Raw genomic sequence first — 23,011 nt, forward strand, 5'->3', positions numbered from 1 at the left:
GGTGATCTTTGTGGATAGGTATATGTAGGTACGCTTCCTTTAGATCCACAGTAGTCATATATTGACCTTCCTGGATCATCGGCAAGATTGTCCGAATGGTTTCCATCTTGAAAGACGGAACTCTGAGGAATTTGTTTAGAATTTTTAGATCCAGGATTGGCCTGAAAGTTCCTTCCTTTTTGGGAACTACAAACAGGTTTGAGTAAAAGCCCAGTCCTTGTTCTGCAATTGGAACTGGGTGTATCACTCCCATTTTTAGTAGATCTTCTACACAGCGTAAGAACGCCTGTTTCTTTGTTTGGTCTGAAGACAAACAAGAAATGTGGAACCTTCCCCTTGGGGGAGAGTCCTTGAATTCTAGAAGATACCCCTGAGCAACTATTTCTAATGCCCAGGGATCCGGAACATCTCTTGCCCAAGCCTGAGCAAAGAGAGAAAGTCTGCCCCCTACCAGATCCGATCCCGGATCGGGGGCTACCTCTTCATGCTGTCTTGGTAGCAGGAGCAGGCTTCTTGGCCTGTTTACCCTTATTCCAGCCCTGCAAGGGTTTCCAGGTTGCCTTGGGCTGGGAAGCGTTATCTTGCTTTGCGGCAGCAGAGGTTGCAGCAGGTGCGCTCCTGAAGTTGCGAAAGGAGCGAAAATTAGCCTTGTTTTTGGCCTTAAACGGCCAATCTTGTGGAAGGGCATGGCCCTTGCCTCCAGTGATATCTGAAATAATTTCTTTCAGCTCTGGGCCGAAAAGGGTTTTCCCCTTGAAGAGAATATTTAACAGTTTTGTTTTGGACGACACATCCACCGACCACGATTTGAGCCAAAGCGCTCATCGCGCCATGATGGCAAAACCTGAGTTTTTCGCCGCTTGTTTAGCTAATTGGAAAGCGGCATCAGTGATAAAAGAATTAGCCAGCTTTAAAGCGTGAATTCTATCCATGACCTCATTGTATGAAGTCTCCCTCTGGAGCGACTCCTCCAGGGCCTCGAAACAAAAAAACGCTGCAGTAGTTACCGGGATAATGCAGGCAATTGGTTGAAGCAGAAAACCTTGCTGAACAAAAATTTTCTTCAGCAATCCTTCCAATGTTTTATCCATAGGATCTTTGAAAGCACAACTGTCCTCTATTGGTATAGTTGTACGCATAGCCAGTGTTGAAACAGCCCCCTCTACTTTAGGGACCGTCTGCCACGCGTCCCGCCTAGGGTCGTTTATGGGGAACATTTTCTTAAAGATAGGTGGGGGAACAAAGGGTACACCTAGTCTCTCCCACTCCCTAGTCACAATATCCGCCACCCTCTTTGGGATCGGAAATGCCTCAGTGTATACAGGGACCTCTAAATATCTGTCCATTTTACACAATTTTTCAGGGACCACCATGGGGTCACAATCATCCAGCGTAGCTAAAACCTCCTTAAGCAGGACGCGGAGGTGTTCCATCTTAAAATCAAACGCTAAGGAATCTGAATCTGCCTGCTGAGAAACTTTTCCTGTGTCAGAAATTTCTCCCTCAGACAGCCCTTCCCTCACTGCTACCTCTGAGTTTTGTGAGGGTACTAAAGATAAATTATCAAAATCTTCAGATTGCTCATCCTCTGTATTTAAAACTGAGCTATTGCGCTTTCTTGGAAAAACTGGCAGTTTGGATAAAAATGCTGCAAGGGAATTATCCATTACTGCTGCTAATTGCTGTAAAGTAATAGGGGCCAATGCGTTAGAGGTACTAGGAATCGCTTGCGCGGGCGTAACTGGTGTAGACACATGGGGGGAGGAAAAAGGACTATCCTCATTACCCTCCGTTAAGGAATCATCTTGGGCAGCATTTTTAATTGTCACTGGATGATCTTTAAAATGCTTAGATGTTTTGATTGAAGAAATAAAAACTACAAATCTAACACCACATACTCTTTACCCTCCCGTGGAGATGCTACTTGTTAGAGCGGCAAAGAGAATGACTGGAGGGGCGGAGCCTGAGGGGAGCTATATGGACAGATTTGCTGTGTGCTCTCTTTGCCACTTCCTGTAGGGATTGAGAATATCCCACAAGTAAGGATGAATCCGTGGACTGAATACACCAAGTAAGAGAAATGTGGGTTTCATAACCCTTTAGGTTAATAGGAAACAGCCAAGAGTAGAAATAAACCAGCATCTTGGAAAAGTGTAGCTATTATTTTATTTGATCTCCCACTCTCTGGTAAATGACCTTACATGAGAGAGTCTATACCAGCGCACTGTGAGGTTTTACATGACTGATATAATAAAAGCTGCACAAATAAACCTAAAGGAAGAGTTTGGTGTTTGATTTACTTTTGTAGCTGTACACACGTAACAGTTGTGGTTTGTGATATACACAATATAGGGCTAAGCAGGTGATCCTAATAGAGGAGTCAGTGTGCAGTAATCCCGGGAAGCTGGATAGCTAATAACACTGTATGAGAATTAGTGCCATTTACAAAGGAGAAAAGGCCGTCTCAGAACTCCATAAAACTGGCAAATAGGAAGCATCGCGTTGTGCGCAGCAGAGAGATCAGACAGACAAGCAGGATACTAGTGACATGAAGTACCGGCTAGACACCATCACAATCCTAGAAGCACCTCCAGCGCCGCACATACTTCTGCTCCCAGCTATACACTGAAGAGCTGCACCATATTGTATATAATACGTTTATGTAACCAGCGGTAACAGAATATTAGCTGCCTCAGCACCGCACATACTTCTGCCCCCAGCTACACACTGAACAGCTGCACCATATTGTATATAATAAGTTTATGTAACCAACGGTAACAGAATATTAGCTGCCTCAGTGCCGTACATACTTCTGCCCCCAGCTACACACTGAAGAGCTGCACCATATTGTATATAATACGTTTATGTAACCAGCGGTAACAGAATATTAGATGCCTCAGTGCCGCACATATTTCTGCTCCCAGCTACACACTGAAGAGCTGCACCATATTGTATATAATAAGTTTATGTAACCAGCGGTAACAGAATATCAGCTGCCTCAGTGCCGTACATACTTCTGCCCCCAGCTACGCACTGAAGAGCTGCACCATATTGTATATAAGTTTATGTAACCAGCGGTAACAGAATATTAGCTGCCTCAGCGCCGCACATACTTCTGCCCCCAGCTACGCACTGAAGAGCTGCACCATATTGTATATAATAAGTTTATGTAACCAGCGGTAACAGAATATTAGCTGCCTCAGTGCCACACATACTTCTGCCCCAGCTACACACTGAAGAGCTGCACCATATTGTATATAATAAGTTTATGTAACCAGCGGTAACAGAATATTAGCTGCCTCAGTGCCGCACATACTTCTGCCCCCAGCTACACACTGAAGAGCGGCACCATATTGTATATAATAAGTTTATGTAACCAGCGGTAACAGAATATTAGATGCCTCAGCGCCGCACATACTTCTGCCCCCAGCACTGAAGAGCTGCACCATATTGTATATAATACGTTTATGTAACCAGCGGTAACAGAATATTAGCTGCCTCAGTGCTGCACATACTTCTGCCCCCAGATAAACACTGAAGAGCTGCACCATATTGTATATAATAAGTTTATGTAACCAGCGGTAACAGAATATTAGCTGCCTCAGTGCTGCACATACTTCTGCCCCCAGCTACACACTGAAGAGCTGCACCATATTGTATATAATAAGTTTATGTAACCAGCGGTAACAGAATATTAGATGCCTCAGTGCTGCACATACTTCTGCCCCCAGATAAACACTGAAGAGCTGCACCATATTGTATATAATAAGTTTATGTAACCAGCGGTAACAGAATATTAGCTGCCTCAGTGCTGCACATACTTCTGCCCCCAGCTACACACTGAAGAGCTGCACCATATTGTATATAATACGTTTATGTAACCAGCGGTAACAGAATATTAGATGCCTCAGTGCTGCACATACTTCTGCCCCAAGCTACGTACTGAAGAGCTGCACCTTATTGTATATAATACGTTTATGTAACCAGCGGTAACAGAATATTAGATGCCTCAGTGCTGCACATACTTCTGCCCCAAGCTACGTACTGAAGAGCTGCACCATATTGTATATAATAGTTCCCAAGTGACAGACAGCACACACCTGATGCTCGTGGTAGAGGGCCACTGCAAACACGTCTCTGCAATATGTAATCAACTGATTTCCACAGCACCAAAAAGATAGGAAAATAGTTGAACAAACTTAGCTTTTATTGATCCATGTCAGATAATACAAAGCACTTGGCACACAGCAGCAAAAAGCGACGTTTCGGGCTGTTAACCCTTACTCATGCTTATTCAGAACACCTGTTAGCTGCTCCTTAAATACCATATGACATTAACCCTTAACACACCAAATAACATTGTGATATCTAAACAACTACAAAATATCGCCACCTAGTGGTCAAAACTTATTATTCCTATAAAAATTTGTTAAATACATAGTTAAAAACAATCTGCTGTTAGTAGTCATTATTTTCAAATGTATATACCTTACAAATTCATCATATGATATAACTGAGTTTCAAAACTATCCACTTATGGCATATAGGGGAGTACCCAATATTAAAGATCTAGTAGTCAAGAATGATATTGGGGCTAAAGTAAACACACAAACATATATATCACTTTTTGCTGCTGTGTGCCAAGTGCTTTGTATTATCTGACATGGATCAATAAAAGCTAAGTTTGTTCAACTATTTTCCTATCCTTTTGGTGCTGTGGAAATCAGTTGATTACATATTGCAGAGACGTGTTTGCAGTGGCCCTCTACAAGTTACCTGTAAAATAAATATAAATCCTAAAATAGCTACAATGTAACTATTAGTTATATTGTAGCTATATTAGGGTTTATTTTATAGGTAAGTATTTAGTTTTAAATAGGAATAATTTATTTAATTTTAGTCAATTTAGTTTGTTTTATTTAAATTATATTTAACTTAGGGGGGTGTTAGGGTTAGACTTAGGTTTAGGGGTTAATAAATTTAATATAGTAGCAGCGACGTTGGGGGAGGCAGATTAGGGGTTAATAATTGTAGGTAGGTGGCGGCGATGTTAGGAAGGGCAGATTAGGGGTTAATAATTGTAGGTAGGTGGCGGCGATGTTAGGGAGGGCAGATTAGGGGTTAATAAAATGTATTATAGTGTTTGCGAGGCGGGAGTGCGGCGGTTTAGGGGTTAATACATTTATTATTGTGGCGGCGATGTCCGGTCGGCAGATTAGGGGTTAATAATTGTAGGTAGGTGGCAGCGACGTTGGGGGGGGGACAGATTAGGGGTTAATAAATATAATGTAGGTGTCGGCGATGTTAGGGGCAGCAGATTAGGGGTTCATAGGGCTAATGTAGGTGGCGGCGGTGTCCGGAGCGGCAGATTAGGGGTTAAAAAAATTTATTATAAGGTTTGCGATGTGGGGGGGCCTCGGTTTAGGGGTTCATAGGTAGTTTATGGGTGTTAGAGTACTTTATAGCACTGTAGTTACGAGCTTTATGTTTCGGCGTTAGCCCATAAAACTCTTAACTACTGACTTTTTTATGCAGTAGGAGTCTTGGCGGTAGAGGCTGTACCGCTCACTTCTTCTAAGACTCGTAATACCAGCGTTAGGCAAATCCCATTGAAAAGATAGGATACGCAATTGACGTAAGGGGATCTGCGGTAGCCTCGAGTCGCGGAAAGAAAGTGAGTGGTAGACCCTTTCCTGCCTGACTCTAAATACCAGCGGGCGTTAAAAAGCAGCGTTAGGACCCCTTAACGCTGCTTTTTACGGCTAACGCAGAACTCTAAATCTAGGTGATTGTCATTTATCCCAAAAAGCATGTTTAAGAAAAATCAACAGAAACAACTAAAAGGGATAATAAAGTCCAAATTAAACTTTCATGATTCAGATACGGCATATAATTCAAAACAACTTTGTAATTTACTTTTATCATTAAATTTGCTTGGTTCTCTTGGTATTCTTTGTTGAAAACTAAGCCTAGGTAGGCTCATATGCTCATTTCTAAGCCCTATAAGACTGCCTCTTATCTGAACGCATTTTTTCACAGCTAGAGGGTGTTAGTTTGATATGTTTCATATAAATAATATTGTGCTCATGCATGTGGAGTTATTTAAGAGTCAGCATTAATTGCCTGAAATGCCAGTCTGTCAAAAGATGTGAGATAAGGGGGCAGTCAGCATAAGCTCAGATACAAGGTAATTACAGAGGTAAAAAGTATATTTCTATAACAGTGTTGCTTATGAAAATCTGGGGAATGGTAAATAAAGGGATGATCTATCTTTTTACACACACACTCTCTCATACAACACACACTCTCTCATACAGCACACACACACACTCTCTCATACAATACACACACACTCTCTAATACAACACACACACACTCTCTCATACAGCACACACACACACACTCTCTCTCATACAACACACACACACTCTCTAATACAACACACACAAACACACTCTCTCATACAACACACACACACACTCAGACAACACACACTCTTATACTAGACACCCACATACACACACAGTACACATACTCTCATACAACACACACAGCACGCACACTCATACAATACACACTCTCATACAACATACATGCACCACACACTTGCATACAACACACACACACGCACCACACACACACTCTTATACAACACACACCACACACAATCTCCTACAATACACACTCAAGTCGTGACCCAGTAATCATGGTTTTGCGACCCAGTAATGGGTCCCGACCCATAGTTTGAAGAACCCTGTCCTAGACCATGCACAGGGACGCTTGCAGGTGGATTTTCTATATAAAATTAGGGTGAATAATGCATTTATTTCAATGCATATCTATAGGGTTTCTGTGTTGCTGGGGAGCAGAATGCAAATATGCAGAGAATTACATCTCTATTCTTTGTGTTCACTGGTATTAAATTTATATTTTCGGTGTCAACAGAGTAAAAATGCTTATTTGTGCTTTAAGTATTTATCTGAACCCTGGATTCATTTTGTGCAATTATTTAATTTACTTCTATTATCATTCTCATTATCTTTTGTTGAAAAGCAGGGATGTCTCTTTATATGGCAATTAAAAACAGGATGTTTGAGAGGCACATGATGTAGGAGGGGCAATAGGGTGGAAGAGGGGCAGATGAGGTAGGTAGGTGGAGCAAAAAGGGGATGATGGGGGCCTGCCACACTTTTGCCTGGGGGCCCTAGTTGGTCTCAATCCACCCCTGGGTTTCTTTTAAGGTTTATAGGCACAGAGTTGTGTAGTTATTATAATGTGTATGTGGTGTTGTTGGTCACATACAGGGAGCACTAAATCAGGGGATTAATAAGGTTTATAGGCACAGAGCTGTGTAGTTACTATAATGTGTATGTGGTGTTGTTGGTCACATACAGGGAGCACTAAATCAGGGGATTAATAAGGTTTATAGGCACAGAGCTGTGTAGTTACTATAATGTGTATGTGGTGTTGTTTGTCACATACAGGGAGCACTAAATCAGGGGTTTAATAAGGTTTATAGGCACAGAGCTGTGTAGTTACTATAATGTGTATGTGGTGTTGTTGGTCACATACAGGGAGCACTAAATCAGAGTTTAATAAAGTTTAAAGGCACAGAGCTGTGTAGTTAATATAATGTGTATGTGATGTTATTGGTCACATACAGGGAACACTAAATCAGGGGTTTAATAAGGTTTATAGGCACAGAGCTGTGTAGTTACTATAATGAATATGTGGTGTTGTTGGTCACATGCAGGGAGCACTAAATCAGGGGATTAATAAGGTTTATATGCACAGAGCTGTGTAGTTTCTATAATGTGTATGTGGTGTTGGTCACATACAGGGAGCACTAAATCAGGGGATTAATAAGGTTTATAGGCACAGAGCTGTGTAGTTATTATAATGTGTATGTGGTGTTGTTGGTCACATACAGGGAGCACTAAATCAGGGGATTAATAAGGTTTATAGGTACAGAGCTGTGTAGTTACTATAATGTGTATGTGGTGTTGTTGGTCACATACAGGGAGCACTAAATTAGGGGGTTTAATAAGGTTTATAGGCACAGAGCTGTATAGTTACTATAATGTGTATGTGGAGTTGTTGGTCACATACAGGGAGCACTAAATTAGGGGTTTAATAAGGTTTATAGGCACAGAGCTGTATAGTTACTATAATGTGTATGTGGAGTTGTTGGTCACATACAGGGAGCACTAAATTAGGGGTTTAATAATGTTTATAGGCACAGAGCTGTATAGTTACTGTAATGTGTTTGTGGTGTTGTTCGCCACATACAGGGAGCACAAATTCAGGGGGTTAGTAAGGTTTATAGGCACAGAACTGTCTAGTTACTATAATGTGTATGTGGTGGTGTTGGTCACATACAGGGAGCACTAAATCAGGAGTTTAACCCCTTAACGACCAAAGACGTGCAGGGTATGTCCTACAAGAACTGCTAGTTAATGACCAAGGAGGTACCCTGCACGTCCTCAGTGTTTTCAAGCGCTGGAATCGATCGTGATCGCTTCCAGACGCTTTTAGGGTATTGCAGCGATGCCTCAATATTGAAGCATTATGCTATACCCTTTATAAGCAAACCGATGCGGTGGTGCTGATCGTTGGTGGGTGGGAACAATAGTAGGGAGGCAGGTGGGCAGCCCATTGCTGGATCATATCCGGCTAGCAGTTCCGGCAGTGCACGTGAGGGGGGGTGCGTGTGCGCGCACACGCTATTAAGTGCTGGACTGCTGGAGACTGTGTAAGGGAACGAGGGAGGGAGAGGGAGGGGGAAATAAGAAAATTAAGTATTGGGAAAGGGATCTGTGAGGGGGAGGAGGTAGGGTATAGAGGGGGGCAGCTACACTACAAAAAAATGGGGTATATTTTATATAAAAAGCCAAATTTTGACCAAACTGTGTACTGGCAGACAGCTGCCAGTACCCAAGATGTCAGCAAATAGGTAGAGGGGGGAGGGTTAGAGAGCTGTTTAGGGGGGGGATCAGGAAGTTGGGGGCTAAGGGGGATCCAACACTGCAAAAAAAAAATTATATAAAAAAAAGCCTTTTATTTCTTCTACTATACTAGATACGAGTCCTTTACTTGTGAGATATTATCCTCCTGCTAACAGGAAGTGGCAAAGAGCACCACAGCAGAGCTGTCTATATAGCTCCTCCCTTGACTCCACCCCCCAGTCATTCTCTTTGCCTATACTAAGTAATAGGAAGGGTAAAGTGAAAGAGGTGATAAAATTATAGTTTTTATTTTCTTCAAGCAAGACTTTTTTATTTTAAATAGTACCAGTGAGTACTATTTTTTCCCAGGCAGCAGGTGGATGAAGATTTCTGCCTGGAGACTGATGATCTTAGCAGTTGTCACTAAAATCCAGAGAAGTTCTCACAGAATGGCTGAGGAGTACTTAAGAAACTTCAATGTGAGGAACGTTTTTCATGCTACAAGCATTGAGGTATGTTCAGTCATTTTTTTCTGGAGAGACTGTTATTTCAGAATTGGCTGACAGTATTTCCATAAGGGAAGGGGTAAGCAGTAATCCTAATATGAAAGAGAAGGGTATTACTGGGACCTGTATGTTGGGCTGAAAAAATGGTTGACACTGATGGCATAATGTTTGTTGGGCAAACGATTTTATGTTTAGAGGACAATTAATTTTTTCTGTTGTGTGAAGCAAACGTTTTTATTATTATGGCAATGGAGGGTGCACATGGCTTATTTTAGACCTGGGTATATTGAAACCCACATGGCTAGGTTTTTGACCGCTTTGTAGTGGTTTCTTTGCAAGGCTGTGAGACATTGATGTAGATGGGCGGGGCCTATTTTCGCGCTTCAGTTGCGCAGTTGAATTCCCCATGCAATCAGCAAGCTCCAGCTCCTGTGGGCCTCAAAGGATGGATTGGGCCTAATCGTAGTGTTAAACTGGTTTTACAGTCCCCTGAGGGCAGGTAGGAGCCACAGCAGAGCTGTGGCGAGGTGCAGGTTTTTTTTTTGGTTAATCATAACGTTTTCTTGAATAACGTTTTTGTCATTAAGGGTTAAGTATTCCATTCCTTGTGGTGCAGTCTTAGCTGGCAAGATAAGACACATATATACTAAAATTGAGATAATTTTATCATTTTAAAACAGTTTTGGAAAATTTGTACGCTTTTTTTCTGTTAAAGGCGCTGTACCGTTTTTTCAGATTGTTATTTTTTTTCACTAAATAAACTGTTTTCAAGCCTGTTTGTGGTAATTACTAGCCTGTGTTAACATGTCTGACATTGAGGAAAGCCAATGTTCCATGTGTTTAGAAGCCATTGTGGAGCCCCCACTTCAAATGTGTCCCTCATGTACTGAAAGGGCATTACATTGCAAAGAACATATTTTAGCTGATAAAAGTATGTCTCAGGATGATTCTCAGTTAGAAGAGAATCATGTTATGCCATCTGTTTCTCCCCAAGTGTCACAACTTTTAACACCCGCCCAAGCGACACCAAGTACTTCTAGTGCGTCTAATTCTTTCACCCTGCAAGATATGGCTGCAGTTATGTCTACTACCCTTACAGAGGTATTATCTAAACTGCCAGGTTTACAGGTTAAGCGCAGCAGGTCAGGTATTAGAGTAAATGCTGAGCCCTCTGCCAAGTTATTGGCCATCTCCGATGTACCTTCACAGTGTTCTGATTTGGGGGTGGGGGAATTGTTGTCTGAGGGAGAGCTTTCTGATTCAGGAAAGATGTTCCCTCAAACAGACTCAGATGTGACGGTCTTTAAGTTTAAGCTTGAACACCTCCACTTGTTACTCAGGGAGGTCTTAGCGACTCTGGATGATTGTGACCCTATTGTCATTACACCAGAGAAACTGTGTAAAATGGATAAATATCTAGAGGTCCCTACTTACACTAATGTTTTTCCTGTCCCTAAAAGAATTTTGGACATTGTTACTAAGGAATGGGATAGACCAGGTATTCCATTCTCTCCCCCTCCTACTTTTAAGAAAATGTTTCCCATATCTGACACCAGATATGGGACTGAGGCCAAACTGAGGCCAAAGGTTGAAGAAGACCCACAGGAAGATTTATTTAATTAATTTATTGATAGTGTAGTGTTAGGTGTATTTGTAACTTAGGTTAGGATTTATTTTACAGGTAATTTTGTAATTATTTTAACTAGGTAGCTAATAAATAGTTATTAACTATTTAATAGCTATTGTACCTAGTTAAAATAAATACAAAATTACCTGTAAAATAAATCCTAACCTAAGTTACAAATACACCAAACACTACACTATCAATAAATTAATTAAATAAATTACCTACAATTAGCTAAAATAAAATACAATTAAATAAACTAAACTATAGGACAAAAAAAAAAAACACACTATGTGACGAACCAAGGTTATCCAACCCTGCACCAGTCACTTATTTGGCACAGAAAGGGTTATCAGCCCCCTTTTTCTGTCACCTATAGGTCACAATCTAGCCACACCAGGCAAGCTTGTGATTCAGTTTAGTGGGTGCAAGGGTGAATCCCACTCCCTAGTCTGTACTAGACGTAAGAGAAATGCCCTAATCTCCCTTTTTAATGACACCCACACTAAACCAACAATCCTATAGCTCAAATACTGCCACAACTTAAAATTTATTAAAGGGGAAATCCTAAAAAAAAAAAACAGACTTTACACATTAACTCTAGAAATACAATTTAGCAGAAAATAACCTAAATTATACAGTTCTAATATTCCAGTCTCTTTCAGTAACGTGGTTCAATTATTAGACAAAGGCCAAACTTAATAAAGGAATTATTTATTATGCCAAAAATATTATGCACAATGCATTATTAATAAAAAGTTGTTACAAATAAAATTACACACGCAAACAGACAGACCTAATACTTCACTAGCTTATGCGTCTGCCCCCAGGGAGATGGGCAAGAAGAAAAGTTGTCACTCACGCTGTAGCAAGCAGCCTCCCATGTAGAATGAACATCTTATTGTTAAAAAATAAGATTCTTAAACCCTACTTTTCAGAGATCAGGTTGCTTAACCACACCCTCCTGGGCGGGCTTAGAAACCCCCCTGTCTTTACAACCTTCAATAGACTAATTTCTTGCCTGAATTTATACAATCCAGTATAATTTCTGCTAGGTAAGACATTTCTATATTTACATATCTAGAACCTTTTAGTTTTATTGGGAGAGTCGGTTTCATATCAAATATGCCATAGGTTGTCATATTTACCTTCCATTAAGGGTATAGCAGTTTTAAAACACATATATACATAACCCATGTCCCTTTATTGACCTCCTCATGAGATGTGCTGGGGGGCCCTGTTCTACATCATGCCCCGTTTTACAGACAGCTTAGGCCATAAAAGTCTGTCCTGTTTACACTGCCAAGCATTTATGATGCTCCTGGCACTTCAAAGAAGACACAAACACAATTCTTCTTGAAAAACAAATAACTGTTTTGAGTCCAAGCTACACAAAGTTAACTCCTTAGCAGCTGAATCCTGAGATATTCGTGACACACTAAATTACAGAAAATAAAAAAAAAAGATTACAAGAAGTTTAAACTAATTACACCTAATCTAAGCCCCACAAAATAATAAAATGCCCTACCGTATCCTAAATTACAAAGTAATCAGCTCTTTTACCAGCCCTTAAAGGGGCTTTTTTTCAGGGCATTGCCCCAAAGTAATCAGCTCTTTTACCTGTAAATAAAAATACAATACCCCCCCAACATTACAACCCACCACCCACATACCCCTACTCTAAAACCCACCAAACCCACCTTAAAAAAACTAACACTAACCCCCTGAAGATCTCCCTACCTTGAGTCGTCTTCACTCAGCCGAGCCGAATTCTTCATCCAAGCGGGGAAGAAGAGGTCCTCCATCCGGTGGAAGTCTTCATCCAAGCGGGGCAGAAGAGGTCCTCCATCCGGTAGAAGTCTTCATCCAAGCGGGGCAGAAGAGGTCTTCGATCCGATTGAAGAGTTCATCCAAGCGGCATCTTCTATCTTCATCCATCCGGAGCGGCAGCATCCTGAAGACCTCCGACGCGGAACATCCATCCTGGCCGACGACTGAACGACGAATGACGGTCCCTTTAAATGACGTCATCCAAGATGGCGTCCCTCGAATTTCGATTGGCTGATAGGATTCTATCAGCCAATCGGAATTAAGGTAGGAAAAATCTGATTGGCTGATTCAATCAGCCAATCTGATTGACCTCGCATTCTATTGGCTGATCGGAACAGCCAATAGAATGCAAGGTCAATCTGATTGGCCTAACCACACCCCTTTTAACCCAGAAAGTTCCAGTTACAAGAATAAATGTGAATAAAATAATAGTTTAAAAAAAATTCCTTAACTATTCCTGCATGCATTTGTCGGCAATGGCAGTGGGCCATCTTAGAGATGTCGGGCCCTCGGGCAAGGGCCGAATTGCCTGACTTGTACGTCCGCCCCTGTAGAAACCCCTGATTTAGTGCTTCCTGTATGTGACGAACAACACCACATACACATTATAGTAACTACACAGCTCTGTGCCTATAAACCTTATTATTACTTATGCTGCCTTCTCTGGACTTTTTTCTATATATGAGAAGTGTCTTAGGGGCCGATTTATCATGCAAATTTATCATGCTCGCCGGAAACAAGAATTAAGAAGCAGCGGTCTTAAGACCGCTGTTCCTTTACTCGTCCGCCACCTCTGAGGCGGCATACAGCAATCAGCCCGATCGGATACGATCGGGTTGATTGACAACACCTGCTAGCGGCTGATTTGCTGCAAATCTGCAGGGGGCTGCATTGCACAAGCATTTCACAAGAAATGCTTGTGCAATGATAAATGCAGACAGCGTATGATGTCGGCATTTATCGATGTCCGCTCGCACTATAACAAATCGGCCCCTTTGGGTCTTTGCAGTGGCCCTCCAGAGAGGCATGCATATTTGGAAATGCGAGTGCTGGATCTACAACTTTGCCTTGAATTTTGCTGACCTCAGAGCTAACAGACGCATTGATTGGTAGGTACAATGTAAACACTGAGCGCTGAGCATATCTACCAATCAGAGCACATTTAATAGGACTTAAAAGCACATTAAAAAATACTCTAATATATTACAGAATGTTACTATTGCTTGCATATAACTATGAATACACCTGGTGAGCCAATGACAGGAAACTAATGCTGCTAAGCTGAAGTATGTACATACATTTTTAACCAAAAAAATTTGACAACAGAAGTGAATTTAAAAGTTTCTTATAATGATATGCTCTGTCTGAACTATGAAAGGCATTGATGTCCCTTTAAAGGGACATTATACACTAGATTTTTCTTTGCATAAATGTTTTGTAGAAGATCCATTTATATAGCCCATCTGGGTGTGTTTTTGTAACAATGTATAATTTTGCTTAGTTTTAAATAACATTGTGATGATTTTCAGACTTCTAACCAAGCCCCAAAGTTTTAGATGTATACTGATGTATACAGACTTCAGACTGCTTCTGTTTGTGTAATGGATATTTTCATATGAAGGGAATGGGGAGGGGTTCTGCTATCAGCCCTTTTCAGCGGGTGTCCCAGGCTAATCTTATCAACAGTGCTAAATTAGGAGCTTCTAAGTAAGTTTTTTAAAGGTTTTATACTGGATTTTTATATAAGTATCTGTGCATATTATTATTTATGGTAGTGTCTATTACATGCAGTTACATGAAAATTGGTGTATACTGCCCCTTTAAGCACAGACTTACACTGACCGTGAGCACCTGGTGCTGATCTTGTTGTTAACAAGGGTAAAGGTTTTTAAATCCTGCTGAGTAGAAACTTCTGTACAGCACCAGCTCCCTACTGTCTGCTACCTGCCTTTATGGTGATCAGATCACTGAGGTTTCTGTTTGGTTACTGTAAATATTATCCCATTCTAATAACAATACCAGGTGACATGCACGTGACGTCCTGCTTACCTCCTTGTGCACCAGGAAGGTCTGAGGTTTGGTTCTTGTCAGACATTGTCTTGTTCAGCGCAAATTAAATTGTCAGATATTCCTGTAGTGTTTCTCCTTTACAGACAAACGCAGTGACGTGTATTGTACGTGATCTTCACAGTAACAGGAGCCTAAACAAAAGGAGAGAGAGAGGTCTTATGTACATTTAATTGTCATGGGGGAAATGCTGTGAATTATGTGTGACCAACACTCGTATCTTAGCACCATAAACAGACCAGGATACAGGAATCACTGTGCTGGTCACAAAGGGATAAACGTAAATAAAACTGATTAATCCAACTGAAAATGGCGATTATCAAAAATCAATCAAGAAACTGTTCTAGCAAGACATTTTATGTCACTAATTACAGATCTTTAACCCTTTTATCTCAGTTACCCATGTGCTGAAGCTGTTTCTAACAATTTGTACATTTTTGTAATTAAATTCAATTCCTGTGTTTTTTTCTGTAAAATAGACAGATTAGATAGATAGATAGATAGATAGATAGATAGATAGATAGATAGATAGATAGATAGGGCCAATAAACCTTTTTAAGATCATGTGACCAAATTGGTGCCAGTACAATACATTGTCTAATTGTTCTTTTGTGATTCAGAGAGAGCATACACTTCCATTATCAAATTTGCTTCAGTCTTGTGATATTCTTTGTTGACAAGATATCAAAGTAGGTAGTGTGCACAAGTCTGGAAGACAACATGGCAGGAAAAAGTGCTGCCATCTAGTGCTCTTGCACATGTATAACACTAGAAGTGCTGCCATCTAGTGCTCTTGCACATGTATAACACTAGAAGTGCTGCCATCTAGTGCTCTTGCACATGTATAACACTAGAAGTGCTGCCATCTAGTGCTCTTGCACACGTATAACACTAGAAGTGCTGCCATCTAGTGCTCTTGCACATGTATAACACTAGAACTGCTGCCATCTAGTGCTCTTGCACACGTATAACACTAGAAGTGCTGCCATCTAGTGCTCTTGCACACGTATAACACTAGAAGTGCTGCCATCTAGTGCTCTTGCACATGTATAACACTAGAACTGCTGCCATCTAGTGCTCTTGCACATGTATAACACTAGAACTGCTGCCATCTAGTGCTCTTGCACACGTATAACACTAGAAGTGCTGCCATCTAGTGCTCTTGCACACGTATAACACTAGAAGTGCTGCCATCTAGTGCTCTTGCACACGTATAACACTAGAACTGCTGCCATCTAGTGCTCTTGCACACGTATAACACTAGAAGTGCTGCCATCTAGTGCTCTTGCACACGTATAACACTAGAAGTGCTGCCATCTAGTGCTCTTGCACACGTATAACACTAGAAGTGCTGCCATCTAGTGCTCTTGCACACGTATAACACTAGAAGTGCTGCCATCTAGTGCTCTTGCACATGTATAACACTAGAACTGCTGCCATCTAGTGCTCTTGCACACGTATAACACTAGAACTGCTGCCATCTAGTGCTCTTGCACACGTATAACACTAGAAGTGCTGCCATCTAGTGCTCTTGCACACGTATAACACTAGAAGTGCTGCCATCTAGTGCTCTTGCACACGTATAACACTAGAACTGCTGCCATCTAGTGCTCTTGCACACATATAACACTAGAACTGCTGCCATCTAGTGCTCTTGCACACGTATAACACTAGAAGTGCTGCCATCTAGTGCTCTTGCACACGTATAACACTAGAACTGCTGCCATCTAGTGCTCTTGCACACGTATAACACTAGAACTGCTGCCATCTAGTGCTCTTGCACATGTATAACACTAGAACTGCTGCCATCTAGTGCTCTTGCAGGGGATATGGCAGACGACATTGGTGCCAGTGTGTATAAAATAATTTAATAAAACTTTATGTAATTTATGAAGATTTTCTGCAGTCATTTGAAATGAAATTTTAGATTAGGCAGTTACACACCAGCTCAATTGGAATGCGTTGATAAAATGGAGAATATAGCAATTTTTAAGTTTTATCATCTATTGCACAGATAAAAAATAATTGTTGTTAAGTTTTGTAATAGTAATGTACTAATGTACTAATAAAATAGGGGCATTGCTCACAAGAGTTACTGCTTTATAGATCGGGAAATTTTGCAGCGCTGCTCCATATTTGACTATTCTCCTCAAACAGAGCTTTGCTCTGGCTGTACTGTGTTAAGGAAAACTTACATATTGCAGCAAGGGCACTGCACTGTTCCAAGAGAACAGCCTGATGTGGAGCAGCGCTGCAAAGCAAAAGTTCTAACAGTTCCTACAAGTGTCCCTTTCTTTCTCCAGACATGCTCCATTTTCTGCAATGACATCTCAGATCACAGCATGTTCTTCCTTGGGGACAGACACTTAAAGGGACAGTACACTGTAAAATTGTTTTTCCATTAATGTATTTTAAATTACTTGTTATACCAACTGCAGAGTATAAAATATTTGAGAAATTCCATTTTCATGCTTATTTGTGTATATGAAGTAGCTGATTTTGTGCTTTGAAACCACAGCCTATTACAATGGGTTGAACTTAAAGGTGATATCAGATCTCATTATGTTCTAAGTTTGTGTAAACAGACTTGCTTCCTTATCTTTTATTTGGCTGGAACACCAAAGCTCAATACATAGAGAGAACAATGGAAAATTATCATTTTATTACTTAACTATCCTGCATCCCACTGAGAGTGTAATCTCTTATGCTGGCTGTGTATACTTAGTCTATTCAATAGCCTATACTCCAGTATTAATTTGTTCAGTGTAGGTGGCAATGCCACAGGCTAAACCAGCTATTTCAAATGCTGAAATAGGAGTAAAGGAGCTACTTGTAACCAATTGAATACACTCTAGCAGGTTAAAAGGATCATTGGGAATAATTTAAAGGGGAGAAATAATGTTTTGGGTGAACTGTCCCTTTAACTGAGATGCCCTCTGTCTCACATGCACCACCCCCTCCTACAGCACGTTATGTAGAGATATACAGTACTATAGAGAGGTTCAAAATGTCTTAACCACACACACAACACTTTATATGTACACATTAAACACTATACAGGCGTACAAAGCATTTGCCACACACACAGCCCTCTTCCCAGATAACTTTTATGCAGAAATACAATATTATAGAGAGCTTTCCTCACTATTCCTCAGTCCCCTCTGACTCACAAATAGAGCACCCTCCCAAGTACCTTATATACAGATATATAATATTATAGAGAGGTTCCCTCTGCCTCACACACAGAGCCCCTCAGCAGTACCTTATAAATCAATAATATATAATAGTATAGAGAGGTTCCCTCTGCCTTACACAGACAGCTCTTTACCTTTACTTTATATACAGATATATAATATTATAGAGAGGTTACATCTGCTTCACACACACTGACCCTCACAAGTACCGTATATATTGATATATAATACACACAGTTCCCTCCCCAGTGCAACATATGCAAATACTATAAAGAGGTCCCCTCTGCCTCACATACAACACTCCATCCCCAGTACTTTATATAGAGATAATCTCTCACACACATAGAACCCCTCCCCAGTACATTATATATACAGATATATATATAGAGAGGTTCCCTCTTCCTCTATTACACACACAGCCCCCTCCCCAGTACCTTATATATAGATTTATAATACTGTATAGAGCTTTCCTCTTTATCACACACACACAAACCCCCTCCACAATACAATAGAGAGAGAAATATAATACTATAGTGAGGATACTTTGCTTGCCCCTCTCACACACCCAACCCCTCCCCAGCACATTTATACAGATATATAATATAGAGGAGTTCCGTCTTCTACACAGCTCCCTCGGCCAGGCCTCCCCAGTACATTACATACAGATATATCATACTGTAAGGATCCCTCTGCCTGCTGCCTAATAAACACACTCATACCGTCCTTCTTTAGTACAGTATATAGAATTATATAACACTATACAATTATGTATTTGCTCATATTTACCTTTGTGAAGCCGCCATAGTGATACTTTTTTGTATAGCAACTAGGTCCCTTCGAGTTGCAGGACCGGTGACGTCACAAGCAGGACAGGAACTTTTAATGCAGCTTCCTGTTAGCTGGCACCACCAGGAGGCACAGTGAGTGCATTGCAATTAGATCGCTGCACACATGAAGTGTTGTGTGGTATAAACTGCTACAATCTCAGTACGGTGGTTACATGGAGGTAACTGTGTATGTCATAATGAAGATCAATAATAACTATCTCTTTTTTTAAAATATACTGCAGACGATTTTTAAGCAGATAACCTCCTTATACAATTATATATCTGTATATAAGGGACTGTGTGAGGGGGAGGGAAGCTCTCTATAATATTTAATAACTTTATGTAAGGTGGTGTATGTGTGTAAAAGGAAACCTCTTATTAGAATTGCCTTATTGCAAATTATTAGATATCGTCCTTAATCCACATATGTTAAGCAATTTTTATATATATTATTTGTTTTATTTGAGCCAGCTTAATTTTCTTAGCGCTCTCCCTTTTTGTCTTGCTTAATCCAAAAGGAAACCTCTATAATGTTGTAGAACAGTATATATATATATATATATATATATATATTTATATATTTTTATATATATATATATATATATATATGGTACTGGGGAGGTGGCTTGTGAGAGGCACAAGGAACCTCAATAATATTAGATATCTGTATATAAGGTACTGGTGGGGGGCTCTATGTGTGGGAGGCAGTGGGTACCTCTCTAATATATATTTATATATAATGTACTGGGGAGTGGGGTCTGTGTGAGACAGGGAACATCTCTATAATATTATATATGTGTATATAAGGTACTGTGGATGGGGCTGTGTGTATGTAAGGTAGAGGGAACCTCTCTATAACATTATATATCTGTATTTAATGTACTGGGTAGGGGGCTGTGTGTGTGAGGCAGAGGGAGCCTTTCATTAATATTCTATATTTTTATATAATGTACTAATTAAGGGGGGGGGGGGGCTGTGTGTGTGAGACAGAGGGAAACTTGCTGGAATATTATATATTTGTACATAAGATACTGATGAGATGGCTTTGTTTGAAGCAGAGGAAACCTTTATATAATATGATATATATAAGGTACTATTGATGTGTATGTGTATGAAAAAGAGTCAGAGGGAACCTCACTATAGTATTATAGCTCTATATAAGGTACTGTGAAGGGGGATTTGTTTGTGAGTCAGAGGGATCCTCTCGATAATATTATATATCTGTATGTCAAATATTCGGGAGAGGATTGAGTGTGTGGGAGATACAGAGGGAGACTTTATAATATGAACTAGCTCTATCTAATGCATTTTTACTGTACTATTACGTATGTATCTTTTTCTCAAACACAAAACAGCCTTTATCATCAGTTGTGAGTGGGTGTTGAATATGTGTGTATTTGTTTGAAAGTGTTACAGATAAATGTAGGGATAAGTGACCTGGGTATTTGTTAGTTTGTGTGTGTAAATGTGTGGGGTATACATATATACAGATATATTTCAGGTGTGTGTCTTTAGTATCTGTATATATATATATATATATATATATCTGTGTGTCTATGGCCAATTGTCCCTTATCTGTAATTTCTGTCATGTATTCCCCACTGTTCAGGTCTCAGTGTTACAGAATTTCACTGATCATGAACAAGAAGCCTGAGCGGATCCTGAATCACATCCGGGAGATTCTCTACCTGCTGACAGGAGAGGTGAGAAAATATCATAACAACACCACGGTAACCTCCTGCAGTGAATATGTGTATTAGTTGCTTAGCAGCAAGAGGTGACAGATGCTCAGAGGTAAAGAAAGCTGGTGTTTAAATTTATTGTGTTTGCGCAAAAACAAAAGTGTAGAGTTGTTTTGGGAATATTCTCTTGTAGAAATTCACCCGAGTAGACTGTTATTTCCCAGCAGCCTTTTGTTACTTGTTCTATCATCCCCATACACTGACCAGCAATATGCAGCTTATGAAGTGATGTCAGGCTTAGGCTAATAAAGAATAAACTGGTATTTATATGGTATAAACAAGTAGTAATTTGTGCAGAAGTGGAAGTGCTGCTGTATAGAATGGCCATAAGCAAGTGTACATATGTCATATATAGAAAATGCCTGTACGTCGTACACCGACTAGCTGGTTAGTCTACTCACATCCTGGTAATTTAATTGTGCATGTTACCTGGATATCCTGTTGTTTATCGCTATATAATTTGTGTGTGTTTTTTTTTTTTTTTTTTTTAAACTGCATGCAAAGATACTGGAATGTAATCTTGTAGGATCCAGAAACTGACCTTGCAACATATTACACAGTGATTGCTTGATCAGTGCAAGAGCTCGGTTATATTTTTCCTTAATTGCCCTCAGCAAAGGAGATATTCAAGAAGTTTCTCAAGGATTGTGCCCCTGGACTGCAAATCAGTGTGAATGTTGCAAACAAAATGACCATTTAAATTCTTATAAAATGTATTTTTCATGCACATCTTTTGCAAGAGATGTTAACCCCATAAGGACCAGCACCGTACCCTGTACGTCCCTGTTCTTTCTATGGGGTTTGCATTGCGTCAAGACCGCTTCTTACCCAGACCAGAAGGGAGGGTATAATAGCGCTATATTAAACAAACCCTTAACGACATGGTACGTTAAGAATTAAACAGTAAATACATGCTAGGCATCATGATGTATTCAAAGCAAAGATTAGTCTTAGAAATAATATGTAGATGTATTTTTACAATTATATTAGTGTAAATATTGAAAATATATGTTTAAAGGTTTAATTTCTATAAATTATTTTAGATTCTATAAAGTCATGTTTGAACAAGTTTTCTTTTTATCTCTGTTTGTGTAAATAAAGCCAGTGTTCTCCCCAGGACCTTTTTAGCAGGTGCACCACAAGACTTGATTTTACTGACTAACCCTGCTCAAATTTTAGCCAATATTAAGTTACAATTAGCTAATGTTAAAAATGTTCCTTTTTATTTATCATTAAATACATTTATGTTAAATTATGCAGACAATTATATAATATTAGAAAATATTACACTGCCCCCACACTACTTCATAATGACACCCGGCTACTTCATAATGACACCCGGCTACTTCATAATGACACCCGGATACTTCATAATGACACCCGGCTACTTCCTAATGCCACCCGGATACTTCCTAATGCCACCGGATACTTCCTAATGACACCTGGATACTTCATAATGCCACCCGGATACTTCCTAATGAAACCTGGCTGGCAACATTTTCTGTGAAGAACACTGAAAGCTGGGCAAAATGTCTGCTTTTATTACCTGCTTTATAACTGCCCCTAATTATCTTCAGCAGGGGAAACAGATAAGGGGCAACTTAAGATCAAACATGGCAGCTCCCATACGTTCTAGAAACAAAAACAATTCAGAGGGAAAATGGAACAAAACAAATAATGAAAGTATATTGCAAAGTCTTTTTTAGCTACATATAATTAAACATTTATTACATGTATTATATCCCTTTAATTCCTGACATATACTGTGCATATATACAATATTTACTGTGTTTGCAGATATTTAGCAATGCAACACTTAATTCCTGACACATACTGTGCATCTATACAATATTTACTGTGTTTGCAGATATTTAGCAATGCAACACTTAATTCCTGACACATAATGTGCATCTATACAATATTTACTGTGTTTGCAGATATTTAGCAATGCAACACTTAATTCCTGACATATACTGTGCATCTATACAATATTTACTGTGTTTGCAGATATTTAGCAATGCAACACTTAATTCCTGACATATACTGTGCATCTATACAATATTTACTGTGTTTGCAGATATTTAACAATGCAACACTTAATTCCTGACATATACGGTGCATATATACAATGTTTACTGTTTTTGCAGATATTTAGCAATGCAACACTTAATTCCTGACATATACTGTACATATACAATATTTACTGTGTGTGCAGATATTTAGCAATGCAACACCTAATTACTACTGATATATACTGTGCATATATACAATATTTA

General features: G+C 39.8%; 2 protein-coding genes across 4 annotated transcripts in view; one reads left to right on the top strand and one right to left on the bottom strand.

Annotated features, from left to right (window-relative positions):
• Window positions 1-19,021, bottom strand: part of LOC128657208 (oocyte zinc finger protein XlCOF6-like) — a 135,721-nt gene extending 116,700 nt beyond the window's left edge. For all 3 annotated transcript variants that reach the window (XM_053711465.1, XM_053711464.1, XM_053711463.1), the window contains exons 1-2: window positions 18,953-19,021; window positions 14,955-15,106 (exon numbers count right to left, since the gene is read on the bottom strand). In XM_053711465.1, coding sequence (XP_053567440.1) covers window positions 14,955-15,000 — 46 coding nt within the window. In that variant the 5' untranslated portion in view covers window positions 15,001-15,106; window positions 18,953-19,021. The remainder of the gene's footprint in view (window positions 1-14,954; window positions 15,107-18,952) is intronic.
• A 65-nt stretch (window positions 19,022-19,086) lies between these two features.
• LOC128655638 (zinc finger protein OZF-like) overlaps window positions 19,087-23,011 on the top strand; it is a 30,168-nt gene continuing 26,243 nt past the window's right edge. The window contains exons 1-2 of the mRNA XM_053709229.1: window positions 19,087-19,172; window positions 20,603-20,696. Coding sequence (XP_053565204.1) covers window positions 20,631-20,696 — 66 coding nt within the window. The 5' untranslated portion in view covers window positions 19,087-19,172; window positions 20,603-20,630. The remainder of the gene's footprint in view (window positions 19,173-20,602; window positions 20,697-23,011) is intronic.

This window comes from Bombina bombina, chromosome 4 (genome assembly GCF_027579735.1).
Source record: "Bombina bombina isolate aBomBom1 chromosome 4, aBomBom1.pri, whole genome shotgun sequence".
Lineage (NCBI taxonomy): Eukaryota > Metazoa > Chordata > Amphibia > Anura > Bombinatoridae > Bombina > Bombina bombina.